The sequence below is a fragment of the Gorilla gorilla genome, chromosome 1, assembly GCF_029281585.2.
Source record: "Gorilla gorilla gorilla isolate KB3781 chromosome 1, NHGRI_mGorGor1-v2.1_pri, whole genome shotgun sequence".
Lineage (NCBI taxonomy): Eukaryota > Metazoa > Chordata > Mammalia > Primates > Hominidae > Gorilla > Gorilla gorilla.
The window spans coordinates 225022949-225049392 of NC_073224.2; the positions used below are offsets into that span (position 1 = coordinate 225022949).

Below are 26444 nucleotides of genomic sequence, written 5' to 3' on the forward strand. Positions count from 1 at the left end.
CATAACAAGCCTATGGGTCTTCAGCACAGGTCATTAAAGTTCCAGATGGGAGGAGAAGGTGTTATCAATAACAGTTTTGTTATGAAAACAATGCTTGTTTAAGAAATAAAAATTACTTAAATATAGATTAGCAGAAAGAATGTTGAAACCCCCCATGGCTACCCCCATCCATAACTGCTGATAAATATCTATGATGGTCTCCATGCTTTCTTGTGTGCTGTGTAAACAAAATACTTTTTTGTTTTTTACAAAAATGGGATATTGCTGCAATATGTTTTATAACCCTAACTTTTTTTTTGAGACGAAATCTCACTCTGTCACCCAGGCTGGAGTGCAGTGGCGCAATCTCGGCTCACCGCAACCTCCACCTCCCGGTATAACCTTAATTTTGAAAAAGTTGATGTATAATGAACAATCTTTCATATCATCAGTATTCATCAGTACTGGAATTTTTAGTGGTTGAGGACCACTTCAGTATATGAAAGAGCTGCAATTTATGTCACCAATTCCCTGTTGCTGCAAATATATTTGATTTTTAGTTTTATTGCTATTATAAAAAATACTGTTGAAATTAACTCCGTATACAACCATAAATTGTTACCTTGGGATAAAATCTTGGTATTGAAGATATTAATAACAAGGTTAAAATCTTGGAATTAAAAGTGTTTTAAAGCTAAGTGCTTTAAAGGTTTGGGCCTGCGTTTTCAGACTGTTCTCCAGTTTACACTTCTACGCTGAGCTCCTGAAAGCACTACCTCCCAGTTAGCATTATTTAAATTAAAATTTTAAAACTTTTAAAACATTTTAGATTTCCTGTGTGAAAGATGGCATTGTTTTAATTGGCATTTCCTTTAATACAATGAGGCTGAATACTGATTCTTTTTTTTCCCATGTACTAATTGGCCACCAGCATTTCTTCTTCTTTTTTTTGAGACAGGGTCACCCAGGCTGGACTGCAGTGGCATAGTCACGGCTCACTGTAGCCTCTACCTCCTGGGCTCCTGTAATCCTCCCACCTCAGCCTCCCAAAACGTTGGGATTGCAGGTGTCAGCCACTGTGCCCGGCCTCAGCATTTCTTCTTTAGCCCATTTCTCAACTAGGGCACTCAGCTTTTCCTTACTAACTAGAAAAGCAGGCTGGGCGTGGTGGCTCATGCCTGTAATCCCGGCACTTTGGGAGGTCGAGGTGGGCGGATCACAAGGTCAAGAGGTGGAAACCATCCTGGCCAACATGGTGAAACCTCGTCTCTACTATAAATACAAAAATTAGCTGGGTGTGGTGGCGCGCACCTGTAGTCCCAGCTACTCGGGAGGCTGAGGCAGAAGAATCGCTTGAACCCAGGAGGCAGAGGTTGCAGTGAGCCGAGATTGTGCCACTGCACTCTGACCTGGTGACAGAGGGAGACTCCGTCTCAAAAAAAAAAAAAAAGGAAAAAAAAAAAAAAAAAGCAAAGCTCCCGCATGTATTCAGAACACAACTCTTTGTCTGTTCTGTGTTGCAAATATTGTCCCCAGTTTATCATTTGACATATCAAAGTTTTTAAATTTTAGGAGCCTAATCTAAAAATCATTTCAATAATCTTTTATAATGTTGCCTTTCACTCTCATGTTAAAAAAGGCCCTTCCAAAAAGGGGCTGTAGTAACTTTACAGCGGAGAAATGTGGCAGACACCACCTTAACCAAGTGACCAAGGCTGATGTCATCAATAAGAAGTTACACTGATATTATCTCCATCCTAACATGATTCAGTGAGAAGCACACTTCACCTTTGTAGGATTCTTTCCCAAAACCCAAAGGCCCAGTCCAGTCACGAGAAGACATCAGGCAAACCCAAATTCAGGGAAGTTCTACAAAACACTAACCAGTACTCTTCAAAGTTCTCAAGGTCATGAAATTTAAGAAAAGACTGAGAAAGTGTCACAGTTCGGAAGATACTAAGGAGACAAGATGACCAAATGCAATGTGGCATCTTGAATTGGATCCTGGTGAATAAAAATGCAGTGGGAAATCCAGCGAAATCAAAATAAAGTCTGTAGTTTAGTTAGTTGTGATGTCAATTTCTTAGCTTTGATAAGTATAATACGATTATGTAAGATGCCAACATTAGGCCGGGCGTGGTGGCTCACGCCTGTAATCCCAGCACTTTGGGAGGCCGAGGTGGGCGGATCACCTGAGGTCAGGAGTTCAAGACCAGCCTGGCCAACATGGTGAAACCCTGTCTCCACTAAAAATACAAAAATTAGCCAGGCATGGTGGTGCATTCCTGTAATCCCAGCTACTCGGGAGGCTGAGGCAGGAGAATCGCTTGACCCCGGGAGGTGGAGGTTGCAGTGAGCCGAGACCGCGCCACTGTACTCCAGCCTGGGTAACAGAGTGAGACTCTGTCCCCTCCCCCCTCCCCCCCCCCCAAAAAAAAGCCAACATTAGGAGAAGTTGGGTGAAGGGTAGACAAAAATGCCCCATATTACCTTTGCAACTTTTCTATAAATCTAAAATTATTCAAAAATTAAACAAAAATTTATTTAAAGGGTCGTGGCTAGGACCATCTCTGGACAGATTAAAAACAAAACGGGTTTCTAATTTTGTTGCTATTATTACAAAAAATGACAGTCTCGAAACGAACTCCTTATACTCATTAATTGTTTTCTTAGGATAAACTTCTGGAATTGAAATTATGGTGTTTTCTAAAGCCTCTGGGCAGTCTAGAAAGAAAAGCAGAAAGAACAGGAAGGAAAAAAGCCGCCAAAGTTCCTGGCTTTGAGCAGGGGTACGAGGTAGGTGGGGGTGGAAAGTAGTTCCTTGTGACTGATGCAGTTGAAGTGGGGGTAAGGCAGCAGTAATAGGTCTGGAAAGATTAACCGAGGCCGACTCTAAGAAGTCCGGGCTTTATAGTGTTGAAAGTTAAAGAGCTTAGCCTTGGCTTGATCTCGCCAGCATAGGGAAGTGGCAAAGATTTCAGATCAGTGCATTTGACATGTTACTGATTTGTTATTTTACTTGTTGGTTTCCTACTTGACTGACTCCTCCCTGCTGCCTAATAAGGTGTAAGCTCCAAGAGGGCAGGAACTGAGCCTGTCTTAGGCACCGTTTCCCCCCGAAGCCTGGAAGAACACCTGGTCTGTAGAGAGAACGCAATGATATGGCCGAATGACTATCTGAGTCTTGTTTCCAAAATGACTGCCCCACCCACCAACTTTTTAGTGTGATAAAATGCACATAACATTAAGTTGACTATCTTAACCATTTTTCCATGAACAGTTCAGTGGCATTAAGTACATTCATACTGCTGTGCAACCATCACCATCATGCATTCACAGAACGCTTTCATTTTACAAAACTGAAACTCCTTACCCATTAAACCCTAACTCCCCATTCCTCTTCCCCCAGCCCCTGGCAACCAACATTCTACTTTCCATTTCTATGATGTCTAGATTCCTCATACAAGTAGAGTCATATAGTATTTGTCTTTTTGTGACTGGCTTATTTCACTTAGCATGATGTCCTCAAGGTTCGTCCATGTTGCAGCATGGTGGTAGAATTTCCTTCCACATGGAGGCTGAATAATATTCCACTGTATGGATAGACCACATTTTGTTTATTCACTCATCCTTTGATGGATACTGGGGTTGTTTTCATATTTTAGCTATTATGAGGAATGCTCATATAAACATGGGGGTACAAATATCGCTTCAAAAACCTGTTTTCAATTCTTTTGAGCATTGATATAGTTTGGATATTGGTCCTCTCCAAATCTCATGTTGAAATTTGATCCCCAGGCTGGATGCGGTGGCCACGCCTGTAATCCCAGCAATTTGGGAAGCCGAGGCAGGTGGATCACTCGAGGCCAGGAGTTCAAGACCAGCCTGGCCAACATGGTGAAACCCCATCTCTACTAAAAATACAAAAATTAGCTGGACATGGTGGCACATGCCTGTAATCCCAGCTACTCGGGAAGCTGAGGCATGAGAATCGCATGAACCCAGGAGGCAGAGTTTGCAGTGAGCCAAGATTGTGCCACTGCACTCCAGTCTGGGCAACAGAGTAAGACTCTATCTCAAAAAAAGAAGAGAAATTTGATCCCCAATGTTGGAGGTGGGGCCTAGTGGGTGTTTGGTTGTTGGGAGTGGATCCCTCTTGAATGGCTTGGTGCCCAAAGATCTGGTTGTTAAAGAGTCTGCTCCCCACTCCTTCTCTCCTCTTCTCTCTCACCACATGACGCCTGCTGTCCTTCTGCCTGAGGCCCTCACTAGAAGCAGATGCTGATGCCATGCTTCTTGTACAGCCCTGTATATCCATGGGCTAAATAAACCTCTTTCTCTCTTTTTTGAGATGGAGTCTTGCTCTGTCGCTAGGCTGGAGTGCAGTGGCTCCATCTCGGCTCACTGCAACCTCCGCCTCCCGGATTCAAGCCATTCTTCTGCCTCAGCCTCCTGAGTAGCTGGGACTACAGGTGCCCGCCACCATGCCTGGCTAATTTTTGTATTTTTAGTAAAGACTGGGTTTCACCATGTTGGCCAGGATGGTCTCGATCTCGTGATCTGCCTGCCTCGGTTTCCCAAAGTGCTGGGATTACCGGCGTGAGCCACTGCACCCGGCCAATAAATCTCTTTTCTTTATAAATTACCCAATCTCAGGTATTTCTTTACAGCAACACAAATGGACTAAGACAAGTATGCACCCAGAAGTGAAACTGCTGGATCCTACGGTTATTCGATTTTAATTTTTTGAGAAAAATGACTTTTGTTTTTTTGAGATGAGTCTCACTCTGTTGCCCAGGCTGGAGTGCAGTGGCACGATCTCGGCTCACTGCAACCTCTGCTTTCCAGGTTCAAGCGATTCTTGTGGTCAGCCTCCTGAGTAGCTGGGATTACAGGCACCTGCCACCATACCGGGTAATTTTTCTATTTTTAGTAGAGACGGGGTTTCACCATGTTGGCCAGGCTAGTCGTGAACTCCTGACCTCAAGTAATCCACCTGCCTTGGCCTCCCAAAGTGCTGGGATTACAGGTATGAGCCACCATGCCCAGCCCCCAAAATGACTTTTAAGAAGAAACTATATAAAATACTTTTTCCACCTCTGCCTTCAGCATCTGCCCTGAGTGCAGCGTTTCTACACTCAGTATTGGCCTGTGTTAACGAAGCTCTTTTACACCTTGAGGCCTTTGCACAGGCAGTTGCCTCCACCAGGAAGACCTTTGGCGGCGGCGGCTGCACCTGCCCTCCCCGCTCCCCATTTCAGCTCAGACTGCACTCTTTCTGAAAATCCTTCCTGACTCTCCAAGTTTGGGTTAAGCCTCCTCCTTCACGGGCTGTGCTTCCTCATCTTTATTCACATGTTGTTAAGGTACAATCCCTGCTGCCTCCCGTGGGGGATCAGCTCCATCGGGGCGGGGGGCGGGGGCTGACTCTCCCTCGTTCCTGGGCTCAGCGCCTGGCACACCATTGTATCAGGAGATTTGTTTAAAGTGATGGCGCCTGTGTTTAGCTACAGGCAATTTCCCCCAAAAGAAGAGAATTTGCATCTGTCACTGTTTGAAAACAATAATTACCCACAGGCAGTTCCAGTACCTAACTGCTTCTCTCCAAATTGCAGGCAGTTTTAAGGAAGCTGTATGTGAGGTCTCTTATGGTAACTTAAGAAAGTTTGAGTGTTTGTTTTGTTTTTTAAAATCATGTTCTGGCTGGGAGTGGTGGCTCACGCCTGTAATCTTAGCACTTTGAGAGGCCGAGGCAGGTGGATCACTTGAGGTCAGGAGTTCAAGACCAGCTTGGCCAACATGGTGAAACCCTATCTCTATTAAAAATACAAAAATTGGCCGGGCGTGGTGGCATGCGCCTGTAATCCCAGCTACTCAGGAGGCTGAGGCAAGAGAATCGCTTGAATCCAGGAGGCAGAGGTTGCAGTGAGCCAAGATTGCACCACTGCACTCCAGCCTGGGCAACAGAGTGAGACTCTGTCTCAAAATAAATAAATAAAATAAAATCAAGTCATTTTCCCTCACCAAATATCAACAAATCATGCCCCACACCCTAACCAGCACAGGCCCAACCTGTGGGTTCCAGGAAAAGGTAGGATAAGGTAAGGCAAGTAAATTCCACCTGCTTCTCTACACCCCTCCCTAGACCACATGTGAGGAGAAAAACATGGAAAAGACATAAAATTGCCCAAGATTTAGAGCCACCTAATTTTACCTGTTGAGGAAATAGCAAAACCTCCTGGAGACATCTAGAACTGCATATCATGTGAGTCCACGATCTTAAAAAAAAGAACTTGCCCCCTGTGGTGAGTTCTCGTTCTGCCAGGTTCTGCCAGGATTTGGTGACCCTGGGCTTATCATCCCAAAGGCCTCTCAGGCCAGGGGATGGGCCTGGGAAGCTTCCATTGGTAAAGCTCTGGGGACATTAAAAAAAGAAGAAGGCTAGGTGTGGTGGTTCATGCCTAGGCCGAGGCGGGCGGATCACGAGGTCAAGAGATCGAGACCATCCTGGCCAACATGGTGAAATCCCATCGCTACTAAAAATACAAAAATTAGCTGGGTGTGGTGGCGCATGCCTGTAGTCCCAGCTACTAGGGAGGCTGAGGTAGGAGAATCGCTTGAACCTGGGAGGTGTAGGTTGCTGTGAGCCAAGATTGCACCACTGCCCTCCAGCCTAGCAACAGAGCGAGACTCTGTCTCAAAAAACAAAACAAAACAAAAAAAGAAATGCCAGAACAGGGTTATTAACTCTTCTTTGTTTGAAATGTGGCATTGAAAAAATTAATGCTTTGTGCATCTCAGCAATATAAATTGGGTTGTTGGCACGAGAGTGACAGGCTTTAGGATAAACATGAATTCCTAGTGCACGCAACAGTGTGTCCTATGGGGGTCACAGGCTGCACCGTGAACGTGTGTTTTGAGTCGCTCATTTGTGGAGGGGTCAAGGGTCCACATCTGCAGATTCTCCTCAATGTGAGGCCTGAGTGCTACCTCCCCTGCAGCAAAGGCCCCAGCCTCTCTGTTTTGTGGCCTCAGTTTCTTCTAGGAATTGAGGAGGCTAGACGAACAACGGCTTCCAACTTTCTGTTTTATTTTTAAAGTCACAGAGTTTTAAAAGTGGATGTTTTGTATCCTTAGCATAAGCCGAGCTTCCTTCCTGTCGGCCCTGCCTCCACCACTCAGCTCTGTCCCTGCAAACCCCTGAGTTGCTTCTAGGACCCATCCAAGGTTTCCCAGGATCACAGTATAAAAGCCAGTGAACCGGAGCTACATTGCGCAAGGTTCTTACCATGCAGGAGGAGAGACGTTTTTACCTAGTGACTCAGTGCACATCCACAAACAGATAACTGAAAGTTTTACTAAGGAATATTTCTCGCGACAGGAAATGCATGCTATTTTCTAGTCCACTGTCTTCTACTTCACTTTTAAAAATCCAGCGGAAAACCACTCAACGATGATCAAATCCACTAGTAAGTGGCTGTCCATTCTGTGAACATGAGCTTAGAAAATCCCCAAGATACAAGTACTTCCAGTACTGATGATTTATGGCATTAACAAAGCTGTGATCCTGGTAGAGAGAGACAGAGACCCCGCCCCATCCTGTTCCCAGGGTGGGGTGTCTTACCTGAATCACCGATTAGGAAACAAATTCTCTGCACATCTTTGCTATTGAAACGCCTACTCTGCAAGAGCCAGGGTTTGGAGATGAGCATGCCAAATACCGATTTTTCTAGAGACCTGCAACTTGCCTAACCCCATGCCTAATCCCAGGGAGATTTGGGGCAAGGGGCAGTGATGGTGGGGTGGCGGCACTTGGATGGGTTAAAACAAACACAGCAAAAATAAACACATAAAAGTCAGAAGAAACAAAGCTGTCTCCCTCCCTCTGTATGAATTTGGGTCACACGCATCACGCCCAGATGGCCCGTGGCTTCCATTTCTAAGAGTTCAGAGAGAATTGCTTTCCCAAACCCCACGGCGATGCAGAAAAACGGCCCTCTGGACTCCCACAGTGGTGAATTGGAAACGTCTTTGCACTTTGCACAGCGTCACAGGGTTTTGGCCAAGGGAATACCTGCTAGCCATCAAGGGGTGGAAGCACGTGAGACCCACAGGTTAGATCCTGCGTGAAGTCACTCACATTATCTCATGAAGATAACAGGCACTGTAATGACGAGTTGAAAAACCAGGATACGGGCTGGGCATAGTGGCTCTTGCCTGGAATCCCAGCACTTTGGGAGGCTGAGGTGGGAGGATCACTTGAGCCCAGGAGTTCAAGACTAACCTGGGCAACACACAGAGACCTTGTCTCTATTTTTTCAAAAGCAGCAACAGCAAACCAGGACATGAAACAGCTCAGCAAACAAAAACCTGAATAAAACGCCACCATATTAACAGTGGTCGCCAGCCTTCACGATGTCATCTGCTCATTTTTACAAGGAGCACATACTTCTTTTGTAATCTGTGGACGAAGACAACTTTAAAAGCCTGCCATCCAAAGACACATTATCAAGTCTGGCTAAGGGAGTGCCAGATAAATGCACTCACTAGCTCATGCCGTGGTGTTAATGCGAGTTTGAACAGACAGGACCTGGAAATGCGCAGACACACTCCTCAATGTGCACACCTCATCTTTCAGGACCCTTGGCCCTCACTCCTCCTGACCATGTCACCACGGATGCCACAAAAACACCTGGTAGTGTGAAGTGCAGACAGAAAGGGGATCTTGGAGGGGGAGGGTGCCCTGTTTTGTTTTTCAAGAATCATCCTCAAAATCATTCAAGACAAACTCTGGAACCTCGGGTTCTGGTCCTGGCTGTGATCTCAGGCAAATCTCCTCTTCCCTGGGTCTTGGTCTTCCCAGTTGTCAAATAAGCAGAGTGGATTTTCTGATGGCTAAGATCCCTCTGGCCCCGATATTCTAAGATCTGAAGCTACGCATTCAGGTTTAAGGGCTGCTAAGTCTGATAAATCCAGGGCAAGAGAGAATGTGGAGACTTTAGGTTGCTCCGCCCAAGTAAACACTACAGATAGAAGGTGAGGACCAACCAGCAGTCTTGAGACGGGAGCTGAGGGGAGGAGTCGAGAGTCAGGGGAGCTCAGCAGAGACCCTCAGAGGGCTATCTCTGGTCAGCATCTTGGGGCTGTCTGGGAGGGACAGGGCTGTGTGGCCTGGTATTGGGAAACCAAACAGGTGGCTTGTTTCTTCCAGACAAACGGCCTGTTTTCTTTCTCAGGAGCAAGAGCTCCCAGGAGGGGTGGCCATGGCAGCGAGGGCTCAATCCAGAGGAAGGGAGAATAAAACATTGGCAGGGGAGGCTGCACCACCTGTCCAGGCTGGGGAGGAGCTCAACTCTATGAAGCCGCTTGAAAGACTGAGAGGTTGAGAAACCTGGGGCCCAAAACAGTCTTGGTCCCGAATGTGGCCAGGTCTCCTGGGTTAAAGTAAAGGGCCCTAGAAGGGAGTCAGGAGGGCTGGGTTCCAGTCCCAGTTCTGCTGAACTGTTGTGTGTCCTTGGGTAAGTCCCATCCCCTCTCTGAGTTTTGTTTGTCAAATGAGAATGATGTCTCTGATGACCTGAAGGTCCCCTCCACCTGAGACATTCTAGGACCTTCCTTTTCCCTCCAAGCAAAGGGAGACTTGAAGCATGGAGAAGGATATTCTCACAGCTTTCGCTGCAAGAGGAGGATTCCTCCCAGCTTCAGAGCAGAAACAAAAGTGAAAGCAAAGTCAGCAGCCCCCATACCACATCCCAGGTCAGAAGACACCTGAGCTTCTGAAACTTTCCCAGCACCCAGGGAGACAATGCTTCTCTTTTGCATGACTCCCACCTTAATTTGGGGCTGGGGGAAGAGAATCCACACTAAAGCTCCTCACACTCTGGCCTCTTCCAGCCCAAGAAGTCTGAGGGGTTTACAGCCAGGCCTGCAGAGGGAGGGAGGAACGTTGACCAGAAACACAACCTATTAAAACGGGAGCCCCAGAAGCTCCAGCTGGCCTCTGCCTCCAGCTTTCCCATCCCTCACGCAGACAGAGAAACTCCCAGGCCTCGTGACATCTGGAGCCAGAGAGCCGGAGAGTCGCAGCTGGAGGGGCTTGGGTCCTGCCAATATCCCAGACACTCACTCACTACTTTTCTGTGGCAGAAGACCAGGCTGGCAGTTTGGGCCTCATGTAGAACCCCAGAATCTTACCCTTGACCAACAGTCATGAGTGAAGGCCACACATTACTCTCTGCTTCCTGTATGGGCCTCTCATCCAGCTCCCCCATTCATTCCCACTGCCCCCACCAACCCACAGGCCAGCCTCTCTCTCCTAGGAGTCTTCTCTAGGATCCTCGCCAACTTCCAGGCAGCCAGGATTATCTTCTTAACATATGGATGGGATCAGACGACTTCCCTGCTTAGAGAACTTGAATGAAAGGGACATCTTTCTCCATGTTGTTCATCTTTGTTGAGCACCTAGAACAGCGCCTGGCCCACAGAAGGTGCTCAGCCAACATATGTTGAATGATTCCAAGAAAGCCCCCACCTGTCCAGTCCAGCTCACTCCGGACCTTCCATTCCCCTTACTTTTCCACACCCTCCACTGCCTGAGCACCTTCCCCAGCCCAGCACACCCCAGGCACTCTCCTGTCGCTGTGCCTTTGCCTGTGCTGTTCGATTTGCCCAGACACCCTTCCTCCCCTGTTCCCTGGGGGGACTCCAGTTCCCTGATGAATATTCCAATACTCTTTTCTTAGAAGGACCTCCTGAGTTATTTCCTTTCTTCTGTTCTTGTCTAAGCCCTGTGACATAACTTACTATAGAATACTTCATGTGCTAGGCATAAATACCCCACCTCACCCTTGGAGATCATCATCCCATTTTACAGATGAAGAAGCTGAGGCTCAGAGAGGTCAGGTCACACAGCCAGCAAGTGGTGTGGCCTGACTGTATCGCCAATTCTGCAACACTTGTCATGAGTATCCCTGACTCCCTCACTAGGCTGGGGGCTCCCTGAGGCTTCTGGGCTCTGGGTCACTGGGGCAGGCCCCAGACACCCCATCAGAGAGCTGTCAGCTCCGAAGCCATGAGGAGCAGGTTCACCACCAGCCTCCTCTCTCTTTCTTTGGCCTTTTCTCCTAGTCTGGGGGTACCTCTCAATTGGTGGAGTGAGATATTTGGAGGGGCAGGGGCTCTGTCCCAATAGGTCAGGATCCTCTTGTGACAGGTTTCCGGGGTGTGAAAGCTGTTCACGGTCCCAGGGCCAACAGTTCCCTAGACAAGCTGTTCTCCGGGTAACCCGTTCAAAAGGAAAGCCAGAAGCCGGCCGGTCCTAGAGGGGCAAGCCTTCCACCCGCTGCCTTACCTCCCGCTTCGGGTCCCTGCCCCGCCCACCTCATCCCCGCCCACCCCACTCCGGCAGCTCCCGGGTTCCCAGCAGCCAGACCTCCCCTGCTGTTGGGAAGGACCCGCAGTCCCATGCACCGTCACAGGCACCTCGGAGCGCTGCGCAGGACACCCCACGGGCTGCTCCCTGGGGAAACCGTGGGGGAGGGGCCAGGTCTCTCGCCCCCACCCCTGGTTGGGAAAGAGACCATTATCCTGTAATGCAGACCTGGCGCGCCGGGCCAAGCGCCTCCCGTTTGTGCGCTGATTTGAGATCTGATTTGTACTCTGCTCTCCCCTAGGCCCGGTAACCTAACTTACCGCTGAGTGCTTGCTGGGTGCTGGGCATGAATGCCCCGCCGCACCCTGGGACGTTGTCATGTCAGTTTCACAGATGAAGAAACCGATGCGCTCAGGGAAGGACTCGAGTTTCAATCCACTTTGCTCATGCCCGATTCTTTACCCCCGTGTTTGCTTGTAGAGCGACACACACACACACACACACACACACACACACACACACACAGACACACGAATCTAAGTCCCTAAAAGGCCCCGACTTCCATAGAGTAAGGGATGCGCGAGCAAAGCGCCAAGGTGGTTTCCTGGGACCTACTGAGAAGTTCTGCTTCTAACCACGCGCTGAAAGCGCTTCTGGCGAAGCCAAGGGTTCGAAGCCCGCCGGGCGGATAGCACCTGTTCCTGCCAACAGGGGGCCCCCAAGGCCAGCTGCCTTCCCCAGCCGAGGCCAGCTGGCCAGGCGCGGTGCCCGGGAGGCGGGAGCGTCCCGCACCGGCGGGGCGCGGCCGCAGAGGGTGCGGGGTGCGGAGTCCTCCCGGTGGTCGACCCCAGGCGGGAAGCGCTCGGCGGACAGACGGACGGACAGGAGACCCAGACGGGCCTCAGCCCCCTTACACGGCCCTGTGGGGAACCCACAGCGCTCCGCGGGAAGCAGCGGGCGCAAGGCGCGGCGGCTGAGACTCACCCGGGAGGCGGCGGGTCCGGCTCCGTCTCGGCTGGGCGGTCCGGGGCTGCGGGCTTCGCGACCCCCGCGCCCCACCCGGGCGGCCTCCTCGGGGGGCGCCGCGATCGCGGGGCTGGGGTTCGGGGGATTCTCAGCCGAGGGAACGCAGTGGTGGAGAGGGCGCACTGCCCTCTCAGGGACCGGGTTGGGGACGCAGGAAGCGCGGCCTGGGAGCGCCGGCGTGCGGGAGGGAGGGACCGCGGGAGGCGGAGGGCGGCGCCGGCCAGGAGCGGCCTCCAGTCCGGAGAAGCACCGCCCACCGGCCGACCCTCCCTCCCGGCCCTCGGCACCACCCCCGGGCCCGAGGCGAGGGATCGCAGCTGAGCGGGGCGGGCACCCACTCCCCAGCGTAAGCCGCTGGAGTGCGCTGAGTGTGTGCCGGGGGCTGGGCCTAAGTTCTCCCCAACCCTTGCCAGCCGAGTTGGATAAGAGGGGGTCGGGAGAAAATAGAGCCCTGATCCCCCCTCCTGCCTAGGGCCCAGAGAATCGGTGTGCATGCGTGTGCGCGCGCGCGCGTGTGTGTGACGGGTGGTGGTCGGGGAATGTCTCAAGCCAGAAGTCCCAGGTTTTAGGGGTTTAAGTGGAGCTGGGAGACCCGCTTTCCTCCCACACCAGGCGCAGACGCCGAGGCACAGTTCCGCCAGCCGCCCCGCCTTTACCTGGCGGGACACTCACCTCTCCTCCTTCCTGGGGAGGCCACCGCCTCCCTCTCCCCCTTCTGCCGGGGGCTGGTTCCCAGCGAGGTGAGTGACCGGCACAAGTAGGGAAGGAGGAAGCGAGTTTTTAAAAACTGAGTCAGCTCACGCCCTCGGCCAGGGTCCCCACCCGATGCCTGGTCCCCAAGGCACCCTCGGGATCGCACGCCCGAGTCCCGGCCCAGGTGGGGCCCATTCCGGGTTCTTGCGCCGGGCAATGGATGGGGGCGCGCTGCACCGGGAGCCTGCCCTGCTGAGGGCTCATCCCCAGCTTTGCCGAGAACTTTCCCGGCGAGGCACCGGCTGGCGTTTTCCCAGCCTGCGAGTGGCAGGCGGGCAGCCAGTCTCTGCTCGGATCCACGGAGGCCCGGAGCCGCCGCCGAGTCCTGGCTCCGGGGAGTGCAAACCCGAAGTCGGCGCGGACGCCTCTTACCCGCGGCTCTGCCTCCGCCCCTTGGAGATTTGCCCTCGGAACCGCGTTGCTCTGGCGCCCGAACTAGGGTGGGCTGGTTACAGCCAGACCGCCAAAAAACGTGGATGCTAAACACAGAGAGAAGAGCCAGCTCCCATTCCCTCTCTCAGCCTTAGATTTTTTTGAATTCCGAGAGAGGTCAGGCCGGGGTCCCCTTCTTGGGTGAGCGTCCAGCCCTTTGAAGTTCAAACACTGAGAAGCCGATAGGCAGCTGGCTGGCGTCACAGGATCGAGCCGAGGACTGAAGGCGCCTCCTACCGGGAATCCACCGCCTCCAGACGAAAATAGGCTGCAATCAAGTTCACTTCCAAAGGCGGAATTCATGGGTACATATGGTGTCCACGTGTGTATACCTGCAGAGTTGTAACATGCGGAAATTTCTCCCCCCACCCCGCCATTCTGGCTTCTTTACTTGCACCCTAACAGCTCGACAGAACCTTGGCGTCCACAAAAAGGCAAGTTTGGGTCTGCCTTATGATTTGGGGGTGGGAAGGCATTTGGGGAAACAGTCTCCATGTCTATGACAGCAACTGCTATTCCTCATCCTTGCTATGAACCAGGCGCGGGGTTACCACCCACATCCCCTGAACCATCTCATTTAATCCTCATAACCTAGGAGGCGGTTATTTGTTATGCCCACTTTATAGAAGAGAAGGCTGAGGCTTAAGGAGGTGAGGTCATTTTGCCCACTGAAAACACAGCTGGGAAGTATCAGGATCTAGACCCAAGATGATCCACTCCAGAGCTTCTGCTCTCCCTCCCATAGCATAATTCCTCCTGTCTGCACATACTCTCCACCCTGAGAGAATGTTCACCTTGCCTGGCCACCTGCAAATGCTGAATAAATATTTGTTGGATGAATGAAAGCCCTAAATAATAACCCATGATTTTAGTGAATGGGGAGGACCCTTTGTGTAGGCAGGTACCTATAATAATATGCTCCCATTTAAGAGCTGTGTGTATTCATCCCAAAGTTTAGACAATGCATGTGGGGACCTTCCCAGGCTCCAAAGGAGTGACAGGAAACAGTCACGTAGCTCTCAGATAAGACCAGGAATCTGGTTTTCATTTGACTCTGCAAGATGGACTTTGGAGAGACCTGGGGTGGGGGCGGGGGGGGGGTGATCATGTCAGAACAGCTGTCCCAGCTCGTAATCTGAAGGCAAAGAGCTGCTGTACTTTTCCATGCCAGGATCATCCCAGACCCGCCCCACTCTGCTGCAGACCCAACTGGGCAGGTCTTGTTTATCACAGGATATCATCTTCAGAGTGTTCCATTTAAGCAGGCTCACCCTGGCTGATCTGGGGAGAGACTGACGAAATTCTCAGGCAAAGCTGAGGCCCAGGCAAAACTGAAGAAGCTACCAAAGGAAGCATGTCTCTCCTTATCCTCCTCTCCTCCACAGCCCTCTCCCTCTACATGGTTAGTTTCTCTGAATCTTCCCTACCATTTATTGAACCCTGTGTTTCACGTGCACTGCATACATTGTGTTATTTGGTTTTCAAAACAGCCCTAGAAGGAAGATTCTATTATTCTAGTTTTTCAGATGAGGCTGTTAAAACTCCGAGAAGTTAGGTACCTGGATCTGCTAGCAAGTGACAAAGTATTTGAATCTGGGGTCTTTGCAGGGCCCTTGCTCTAAATCACTAAGCTAGGAACCCCCTTCTGTGATAGGCAGAATAATGGCTGCCCAAAGATGTTCACAACCTGATCCCCAGAACTGGTTACTTTACGTGGCAAAAGGGACTTTGCAGATGGGATCAAGTTAAAGATGTTGGGACGGGGAGGTTATCCTTGATTTTCCTGGTGGGTCCAATGTTGTCAAAAGGGTTCCTACAAGAGGGAAGCGGGAGGGTCAGAGTTAGAGAGGGAGATGTGATGATAGAAGTAGAGATCAGAATGATACAGTTGCTGGACAAGGGTCAGTAGCCAAGGAATGTGGGCAGCCTCTAGGAGCTATAAAAGGAAAGGAATGGAGTCTCAGCCAGAGCATCCAGAAGGAGCTCTTGGCATCCACAAAAAGGCAAGTTTGGGTCTGCCTTATGATTTGGAGGTGGGAAGGCATTTGCAGATCTGTTTTGGACATCTGACCTCCAGAACTGTAAGAAGATAGTTCACTGTGTTGTTCTAAGCCATGAAGTTTGGGACAATTTGTCACAGCAGCGGGAGAAAACTAATATATCCTGAAAACTCAGTCACCTAGGCAGATGTTCACTTCACCTGCTTTTTTGGCTAACTGTCCACTGTAAACTTCTGAAGAGGCACCATGATCTAGCCTACATCACGGATTTAGAAAGAAGGCAGGATTCCATCACCTTTGTCTTTGGTTTCTGAATCCTCTGCCATTTATGAGTTGTGTGACCCTGGGCAGATGTCTTGTCTTCTCTGAGCCTCAGTTTCCTCATGTGTCAAAAAAATTATTAGCATTTCTATGCTAATAATACCTATTTTCCAGGACCAACTCGGGGATCAGGTGAACTAGTATGTGACAAAGTACCCAGTGTGGCCTGAACCTGAGTTGTGGGAGCATTAGCCTGTCTAGTTCTGAAAGCCTGAATTCAAAGAGGAGAGGATACTGTTCTGAGAATTCCCGTGGCATTACATTTTTATTCTTTCTGGCTGAATGGGTAAATAACGACAGTTTAAAAATATTCGACTGTCCCTGGTCAGTGACCAAGACCCCAGTCTGTCATGCTACTGACTTTCCAGGCACATCAATGAAAGTGAGGCTGGAAAATCAGCTTATAGAAATAGATCATCATGCAGAACAACTCACACATGTGCTCAGGAACAGAAAGTCCAAGGGTTTTCATTGCTGATTAATTGTAATGGTGAAAAATGGTCACCAACCTCAATGCCCAGCACTAGGAGCTATGCTAAGTAAATTGTGGCATAGACTCATGCTGGCACACTATGAAGTCACCAGAAAGAATGAGGTAGAGCTATCTGACATGGAAGAATGTCCAAGTTGTATCATTCACCGAGAAAGGCACTAAATATGATGATACTACACAAACCACTTTTTTTATTTTTTATTTTTTTTGAGACAGAGTGTCTGTCACCTAGGCTGGAATGCAGTGGTGCAGAGGTTGCACTGCAACCTCCGACTTCTGGGTTCAAGCAATTTTCCTGCCTCAGCCTCTCGAGTAGCTGAGATTACAGGCGTACACCACCAAGCCCAGCTAATTTTTTGTATTTTTAGTAGAGATGGGGTTTCACAATGTTGGCCAGGCTGGTCTTGAACTCCTGACCTCAAGTGATCTACCCGCCTCAGCCTCCCAAAGTGCTGGGATTACAGGCATGAGCCACCATGCCTGGCTCACAAATGACTTTTTAAAAAGATGTAGACACACATACATATATTTGATTATGTACAGAAAGACTATGGGAGGAATCAATCCAAACAGGTTACCCTTAGAAACTGAGGGGTGTGTGTGTGTGTTGGGGAGGTAATTTTATTTTTCAGTGAGAATGTGTTAATAATAAAGTTGGCTGGGAACCACCTGTATTGTCCACCAGGAGCAAATCCTCCTATTATCTGTCCCTGTATCCTCCCTTGCTTGCTCTGTTCTCTGCCATCTGTCACTCTTTACCCTTGCTTGGTTCTGAGCAGGTCACTCTCTCTTCCCACTGACTTTTTTTTTGAGACAGAATCTTTCTCTGTCACCCAGGCTGGGGTGCAATGGCATAATCTCTGCTTACTGCAGCCTCCACTTCCCGGACTCAAGTGATTCTTCCATCTCAGCCTCCTGAGTAGCTGGGACTACAGGCATGCACCACCACACCTGGCTAATTTTTAAATTTTTTTTTGTAGAGATGAGGGTCTTGCTGCGTTACCCAGGCTGGTCTCAAAATCCTGGGCTTAAGTGATCCACCTGCCTTGGCCTCCCAAATTGCTAGGATCACAGGTGTCAGCCACCGCGCCCAGCCCCCACTTACTCTTAATGTGGGCTTATTTCTAAACCTGTGAGGAGCTGAGCAGTGTCTCTGCTGTACAACTCTTGCCAAAGTCAGCAGTAAATCACGTATGTGCACTTTCAACCTGGCCTTTTCCTGAAACGGTGCACTTAGCCACCGGGAAGGGATGTGTCTTGCGTGTAGGTTTCACTGGTGATATACTGGCCCAGCCCCACTGAAGGCTGAATCAGGTCTGTGTGGCAGACAAATTGTGCTCACATAGCACAAAGCAAAATTGGATAGTTGGACCATTAGTTTAAATAAAACAGTTTTGTCCCGTTTGCTGAAAAATGTTGATTCTGGAAATGTGTTTCTATCTGAGTTACCAGTGTAACTGGACCTGTGTAGACAGCCCAGAATGGAGCTTCTGAGGACATCGTAGCATTGGGGTACAAGTTCTTGAGACCCCTGAGAACAGCCAGCTAGCAATTCTACCTCCCTATCACCCCATCTCCTCTTGTGCTCCAGCTTGTAGAAACTTCCCTCTAAGCCTCAGCATGATTGCAGTTCATCTGGCTGCTTCCTAACTGGTGTCCTGCTCCCAAACCCTCCCCCTTTAATCCATTCTCTGTATTGTAAAGTCAGCAATTCAGTGGGTCCCCGTTGTCCCCTCATGCAGTCCAGCCTTCTCTGCAAGGACATGTGGGACTTCCTAAGGAGGTGGGCCCTTCTCACAAGCTCAGCCTCATTACTCATCATCCCTTGGGCTCCATGCTCTCTCATCTTCCCGTGGGTCTCTTTTTCATCAGCGACGAAACCTTTCCCAGAAGCTCCCAGTAAACTTCCTTGATACCTCCTTTGCCGGAACTGGGTCATATGCCTGTCACTGGCAAGGACTCTCAAAATGGGCGTAGACTCTCAGGATTCACCTGGAGTCACCTGGGGTTTGGTGAAGACACCTGAACCAAATGGAGGCTTTGACAACAGAAACAATGCCAATGGCTGTCAGAAGACCCCAGTGGGTCCCTGCAGCAGGTAACCTCAAGCCCAGGGAACCTGCCACGTTGGACTGGCACACACTGAAGCAGGAAAGCCAACTGCAGAGGGAGCAGGAGAAAGAAGCAAGCCTCCACTTGCTGGGCTCAAGTGATTCTTCCATCTCAGCCTCCTGAGTAGCTGGGACTACAGGCATGCACCACCTCACCTGGCTAATTTTTATTTTTATTTTTGTAGAGATGGGGTTCTTGCTACGTTACCTAGGCTGGTCTCAAAATCCTGGGCCTAAGTGATCTACCTGCCTTGGCCTCCCAAAGTGCTAGGATCACTGGTGTGAGCCACCGCGCCAGTCCCCACTTACTCTTAATGTGTAATCCAGGAGGCCTGGATTACTGCTGGCCCTCCAGTTCTGTTTTTCCCAGGAATTTCCTTTCCTGATGAGTTTCTGTTTCTTGAAATAAAAGGACACTAAGAGAGTCCCTTTGAAGCTTTGACAAGCAGCTGAGGAGTAATGCCAGAGGCCAGGCATGGGTGCCCTGACCTTCTGCTAGTTAACTAACTGCTCAAGGGCCCTGTGTGATGGGATTCCAAGGAAATCCACTCACCCCTTGGATAAGCCAATGACAACAATAATAGCAGCCAACCGTCATACAGTGCTGACCAGGGCCAGGCAGTCTGCTACACACTGTACAAGGCCTGCTGCATTTGATCAGGCTCGTCACCACATGAGGAAGGTACTATATTTCCCCTTTTCACAGATGGGGAAACTGAAACAGAGAGGTTAAATGACCTGACCATGAACACCGAGCTGGCAAAGCTGGGGTCTGGGCATGGACCCAGGCTGCCTGGATGCTGTGTTCTTGCAGCTTCTCTACCCTGGCTCTCATAGAACTGGTTGCTTGTGACACCCTTCAGATGGGACTCCTTGATCCAGGTTTGGAGAATGGGTCATAAACCTGGGGACAGAGGGGCCCAAAGGGAGAAGCAATGACAGTATCTTCCACACCTGCCATGGTCCTGGTTGCCCACGTACTCCGCCATGCTGCTGTAGTGGGATAATATTTCACTTGATGAAAGTTTTTTTTCCCCCCTTTTGTTCTTTCCAGACAGTGGCTCTTCTTCCTTTAGGGGAAGCCTCATCCAGCAGAAAAGCAGAGACACTTTTGAGTTTCAAGAACCAATACTTTGGCATTACAAGAGCCTGGGCTTTGAGTTTCAAAAGCAGAAGTCCCAGAGCCTTCTAGGAATAAAATTTGTGTCATTAACAAGACATCCTGAAGACTGAGCACGATGCAAAAGTCGTTTCCCCATGACCGAGATGAGGTCAAGTGCCCTGGGCCAGGGGTCTGGGCAGAGGATCTAAGGAGAGTGGATGAGCCATGATGATGTGGGGCTAGGGAGGTGGGTGGCGCCCAAGCAGCGGTCCCACACTAGCTTCATAAGTGTGGCTTTCGGGCAAGCTCAGGAGAGTGCCTGCTCCGCCCCTCCCAAGGCACAGATGCAGTGGGGGAGGGAGTAATTGGCAGAGGGGTGACGCAGCCTTGCAGAGGTTTACCAAGCTCTGCCAACATCTCCCGTGTGCCCCAGAGGAGGGAGGAAGAAGCTGAGAGGAGGAGAAAGAAGCCAGGCACAGAGACTTCCAGGAGGCCTAGGCAGCTGCATCTGCCATCAGGAAGATGGAAGTGAGGCCAACACAGCAGATGTCAGGGGACACCAGACACTGCCCTCTGCCCAGGCCTTGGCACTTTCTGAGCCTCCTCTACCCCAAAAACAAATCTAGACACAACCCAGGGCAAGAGGTAGGGAGGCCCTGATTAATTATGGCTAGATGTCTTTCTACCAGCCAAATGGGGACTTGAAATAGAAATTCAATCTAGTTTTGAGAGTGGAAGTTGTGTTTCTTGCACATTTAGGATGTGACCGAAGGTCCTTCTGGTTTCCCTGCTGTTCCTCAAAGGGCTTTGCATGTCCTGCTCTGCTTTCTTGCTCATTTCTACACAAAGGAGGAGGTTACCAGGGTTCTTTAGGAGAAACAGATGTGGCAGAGTCATAGAGTGGAGGTCACAATATTCCTCCTGCCCTTTCTGCATCCTCTTGTGAGCAGCCCACCAGTCTCTCCTTCCTACCATCCAAACTGTCCCAATCCCCTCCTCTGCAGAAAAGCCTCCCAGTATTGACACAGCAGAGTGGATGGTTCTTTGTACCTACTTCATAACGACCATAAGCCCTCAACCAATAGTGTACCTGCTCTTACCCTACCTGTCATTGTGTGTACTTGGGTGGAAGTTCAGTATTACACAATGTTGTCTGGGTAGCAGTTGTCTTCGTTGTGACTCTGAGATCTTTAGATTAGAGTTTTGCAGTTTTGGCACTATTGACATTCGGGCTGGGAATTCTTTGTCGTGGGAGACTGGTGCATTGCAGGATGCCAAACAGCTTCCCTGGCTCTACTCTCCAGATGCCAGTAGCACCCCTTTCCCCAGCTGTGACAATCAAAATGTCTCCAGACATTGCCAACTGTTTCCCCTGGTGGCAGAGGAATCAGCCCCAGTTAATAATGGTTGCTTAGCTGGGTGCAGTGGCTCACGCCTGTAATCCCAGCACTTTGGGAGGCTGAGGCAGGCAGATCACTTGAGGCCAGGGGTTGAAGACTAGCATGGGCATGGTGAAACCTAGTCTCTACAAAAAATAACAAAAACTAGCTGGGTGTGGTAGCAGGTGCCTGTAGTCTCAGCTACTTGGAAAACTGAGGTGAGAGGATGGCTTGAAGTCGGGAGGTCGAGGCTGTAGTGAGCTGAGATGGCGCCGCTGCACTCCAGCCTGGGTGACAGAGTGACACCCTGTCTAAAAAATAAAAACCAACCAACCAAACAAAAGAACTGTTGCTTAAAACATTGAACACAGGATCCCCGGCATACGGCTTTTGCTCTGGAATTGATGTCTAGGAGGATAGAGAGCAAAATTTAGTCAGAAAATCGGTGGCCTCGAGGTCAGAAGACCTAGGTTCAAGCTTTAGTTCCATCACTTCTGTCTTGTGTGATTTTGAGCAAATCATATAGCTTTTCTGAGCTTCAGTTTCCCTATACGTATATTGGGGAATAATAAATGAGGAGAGGGATTTTCATTTGTTTTGCTCCCTGCAGTACCCCCAATACCTAGAATAGCGCAGGGCACATAGGAAGTACTCTATACAGATGGGTTGACTGAAGAACTCTATCTCCGCTCCGCCTCCCCCACACCCAGGGCTTCTGCAGGGTTCAAATGAGAAAGTCTAAGAACTTCCATGACTGAGGGGTCACAGGAAATATTGCACCCCATTCAAACTCAGAAAACAACAGCCACTAGCTGACATTTTCTAAATTAATTTTATAAATCATAAAGATTCGTAATAGCCAAAAACTGGGAACAAACCAAATGTCTTTCAATGGTAAATGGTTAAACTGTAGTGCATCTATACCATGGAATACTACACAGGAAAAAAAACCCCAAATCAGCCGGGCAGGGTGGCTCATGCCTGTAATCCCAACGTTTGGGGAGATGGAGGACGGAGTGGATGACTTGAGGTCAGGAGTTCAAGACCAGCCTGGCCAACATGGCAAAACCCCATCTCTACTAAAAATACAAAAAAATTAGCTGGGAGTGGTGGTGCACACCTGTAATCCCAGCTTCTTGAGAGGCTGAGGCTTGAGAATCACTTGAGCCTGGGAGGTGGAGGTTGCAGTAAGCCGAGATCGTGACGCTCTACTCCAGCCTGGGCAACAGAGGAAGACTCTGTCTCAAAAAATAAGACAAAACCCCCAAATCATTGATATATGCAACAACCTGGATGGATTTGAAGGGAATTATGCTAAGTAAAAAAACACCAATCTCAAAAGGTTATATACGCTATGATTCCACTTATATAATATTCTTGGAATAAATTATATAGATGAAGAACATTGCCAGGGGTTGGGGATGGAGGTGGCCACAATGGGGTCACCTGAGGAAGCTCATGTTGATGGAACAGTTCTATATTTTTTGAAAATGTCTTATTTTTAATTTTATGGTTATATAATAGGTGTATATATTTATGGGGTACATGAGATATGTTGATACATGCATACAATGTGTAATAATCACAGGGTAAATGGGGTCTCCACCTCAAGCATGTATCATTTCTTTGTGTTATGAACATTCTAATTCTAATCTTTTAGTTATTTTAAAATGTACTATAAATTATTGTTGACTGTAGTCACCCTGTTGTGCTATCAAATACTAGATCTTATTCATTCATTCATCTTAATCATTCTAACTATATTTTTGTACCCATTACCCACCCCACTTCCCCTTCACTCCCCATTACCCAGCCCAGTCTCTGGTAACCATCATTCTGCTCTCTGTCTCTATGAGTTCAATTGTTTTAATTTTTAGCTCCCACAAATGAGTGAGAACAGGTGAAGTTTGTCTTTCTGTGCCTCACTTATTTCACTTAACATAATGACTTCCAGTTCCATCCAAAAACAGGCAAAGGCCAGGATCTCATCCTCTTTTATGGCTGAGTAGTACTCCATTGTGTATATGTACCACATTTTCTTTATCCATTCATCTGTTGATGGACACTTAGGTTGATTCTAAATCTTGGCTATTGTGAATAGTGCCTCCAAAAACAAGGGAGTGCAGATATCTCTTTAATCTACTGACTTCCTTTCTTTTGTGTATATACCTAGGAGTGGAATTGCTGGATCGTGTGGTAGCTCTAATTTTAGTTCTTTGAGGAACCTGCAAACTGTTCTCCATTGTGGCTATACTAATTTACATACCTACCAACAGTGTACGAGGGTTCCCTTTTCTCCATATTCTCCATATTCTCTCCTTAGTTTTGTGTTGTTTTTTTGGGCGGATGGGGACAGAGTCCTGCTCTATCCCCCAGGCTGGAGTGCAGTGGTGCAATCTCGGCTCACTGCAACCTCTGCCTCCCGGATTCAAGTGATTCTCATGCCTCAGCCTCCCGAGTAGCTGGGATTACAGGCGCCTGCCACCATGCCCAGCTAATTTTTGTATTTTTAGTAGAGACAGGGTTTTGCCATGTTGGCCAGGCTGGTCTTGAATTCCTGACCTCAAGTGGTCCTCCCACCTTGGTCTCCCAAAATGCTGGGATTACAGGCGTGAGCCATCACACCTGGCCCAGTTCTGTGTTTTGACTGTGATGCTGGTTACACAAACCTACACAAATGATAAAACTGTATAGAATCTCACACACATACAGGAATGTGATCTGCAGAAATGATAAACTGCATAGCATCACACACACATGAATATAGGTGAAGCATGAACCCAATGTTATAGAATAAGCTCTGTGGATTATACCAATGTCAGTTTCCTGGCTGTGATATTGCACTATAGCTATACAAGATGTTACCACTGGGGGAGGCTGGGTGAAGGGCACAGAAGATCTCCCTATATAACTTTTTCAGTTTCCTTAGCATCTGTAATTACCTTAAAATAAAGACTTTTAACCCACATAATAAATCATACATAGGGAGATGGGCAAAAAATTATCAAAAGCATGTGCAGTGTTGAAAAAGTTAAATTCCCCAAATTACCAGAGGACGTTTGAGACTCAGACCACAAATCAAGCTGGCAGGAAATAGAACTAGTTTTCCATGACTCAGTCTAATTTATCTTACAAGCCTCCATTCTGCCAGGTGGTGGAAATATTCCCCTCCTCCTTTGGCTGGAATGGCATCTAAGTTCCGAGGGCCTTATGCAGTGCCAAAGGCCCCCCCAGGGGGACACCTGGTCCCTGTTCCCAGGCTGGCTGTCAGCCTTCGGTCTGTGCAAGCCCCTGCCAAGCTGTCCATCACCCCAAACCCAACACCATGCTGTGCTCGACGGAAACCTGGCAGGAAGACAAGCCACTACTTGGTGTCCTGCAATTCAAATGCAGTCCTCGTGTGTTTTGTTCGGCCCATAGAGTATTTTAAATCACTACTTGCCAATATTTGAAATGGGGCATTTTCACATACGAGTGTAGATATCTGGGCTAGTCCTCTTTGCACACGTCCCCTGGGGCAGCAATCGGCTGGACCTCACTGTGTGGCAGCTGCCCCTTGAACCTGGGCATGCCTCCTTGTGGGTTCATCACAGTCCCCACCATTTCTGACCCCTTCATTTGGCTGGATTCACTCTTTTTTTGTTATGTTTTGAGATGGAGTCTCACTCTGTCGCCCAGGCTGGAGTGCAGTGGCACGATCTCGGCTCACTGCAACCACTGTTTCCCGGGTTCAGTGATTCTCCTGCTGCAGCCTCCTGAGTAGCTGGGACTACAGGCACGCGCCACCACACCCAGCTAATTTTTGTATTATTAGTAGAGATGGGGTTTCACCATGTTGGTCAGGCTTGTCTTGAACTCCTGACCTTGTGATCCGCCAGGCTCGGCCTCCCAAAGTACTGGGATTACAGGCGTGAGCCACCACACCCGGCCTGGATTCACTCTTTTACAAAACCTACCTGGCAACATGGAAGCTTGAGGTGGCAGCCCTCACTCTTCCTCACTTCTGTCCCATTTTGGGGTCTCTGGGGATCATTTTTCTCCTGCTGCTCCTTGCTGGGGTACAGAAAAACTTTGCCATGCTATCTCAGACCCACCTGCCGAGGGATAGCCCTTCCGTCTAGGGTCTTGCTGCCTCCTATGCCCACCCCGGGCTCCACACAGGAATGGGTCACCGTGGGACACGGCCCAGGGACCTCGTTCTCGGTTTGCCTTGCTTGCTTTCAGACCTCATCCTCCTGATACGGGAACTTTTATTTGATCTCAAGAGGCTGAAGCCTTGCCGGTCTGGCATCTGTGTCCCCTTCCCCGCAGTGCCACATCTGTTCCATCGTCTACCTACACCAGTCCTTTCTGTTTCTCCTCCTCTTCTAGACTGTTTAAAATCAAAAACCAGGACTCTCTGTTTCCCTTTTCCTGCTGTTCACCCCTTCCTGGAGGCAGTAAGCTAACAGCTGCCAGAATTTTAGGATGTTGGGGCAATAGAGAAAACTGGGAATGAAAAACGCATTGATTAATTCAAATATATCACCCTCATCATCTTTCTTCCCACGCCGGACACTGCACTAAGCACTTACACCCATTCTCTCCCATTTCCACGTCAAAGAGGAAATGGGGCTCAGGGAGATTAGCTGTTGGCCCGAAGTTGACAGCTAGTGAGGGGGCAGAGCTGGTACTTGAACCTGGAGCCCATCCTCTTCACCACTCACTTCCCACAAAGGCGTGGCTTTGTTTCACAGCCCCCCTTCTTGCTTCCCACAATCCAGGTCCCTATGCATCTCCACAGGGCAGGGACTGGTGGGAATCCTTACCTAGGTGACAGTGAAAGGCTACTTACTGGTCGAGCTTTTCCTAAAGTCTACCTCTGAGGGTGGCTCACTCATCCCCAGCTGATTGGGGTGGATAGGGTTCCAGTTACTGACACTGTGAAATAGCCTGACCCTTGACAGCCCTCCCTCAACCCCAGCAGGAGAGTCCAGCCAGCCGGAGCAGATAGATCAGCTCCCCGGAGAAGGGCAGGGTTCAAAATGGAAGGACAAGACCAGAGGCTGAGTCACAGCCTTGGAAAATCTAGTTACAGGGTCGGGGGAGAGGCTGGCGGCCGTCAGTTTGTAAATCAGCAGTCCTCCCTGCAACCTGGACAAAGCCATTTCTCGGAAAATCCAATTAGAATTCAGAGCCTTGAGGGCCACCCTGGATTTTCTGCTGCTCAGCAACCTGCAGAGCCTGGCCCAGCTGGCCCTTGGGCCATCCCACATCAGAGGGCCCTGATAGCAACAGATGAACTTGTTAGTCAGTGGGCCCCCTGACAGCTGCTGTCTCTTTGTACTCGGCAGGAAGGCATTCCTTTGTCACCCCTGGTAGGCAGGAACACCTGATAAGCCATCTGTCTGGCCAGACCTCTGTGCACCAGCGGGCTTTGCTTGGAGGCTGGTATTCCAGGCCCTGTGCAGCCTGCGGGGCTGGGATCAGTGGCTGAG

At 49.4% G+C, this 26444-nt stretch overlaps 1 protein-coding gene across 4 annotated transcripts in view; it reads right to left on the bottom strand.

The window, feature by feature from the left end:
• TMEM51 (transmembrane protein 51) overlaps positions 1-13661 on the bottom strand; it is a 68173-nt gene extending 54512 nt beyond the window's left edge. For 2 of the 4 annotated variants that reach the window (XM_004024712.5, XM_004024714.5), the window contains exon 1: positions 12335-12738. Coding sequence is in view for 1 of the 4 variants with exons in the window: in XM_055385235.2 (XP_055241210.1) it covers positions 12335-12870 (536 nt within the window). In the remaining 3 variants the exon portion in view is untranslated. Of the gene's footprint in view, positions 1-12334; positions 12871-13501 lie in introns of those variants that run through there. The other 2 variants (XM_055385259.2, XM_055385235.2) reach the window with 2 other exon arrangements.
• Positions 13662-26444: the final 12783 nt, after the last annotated feature.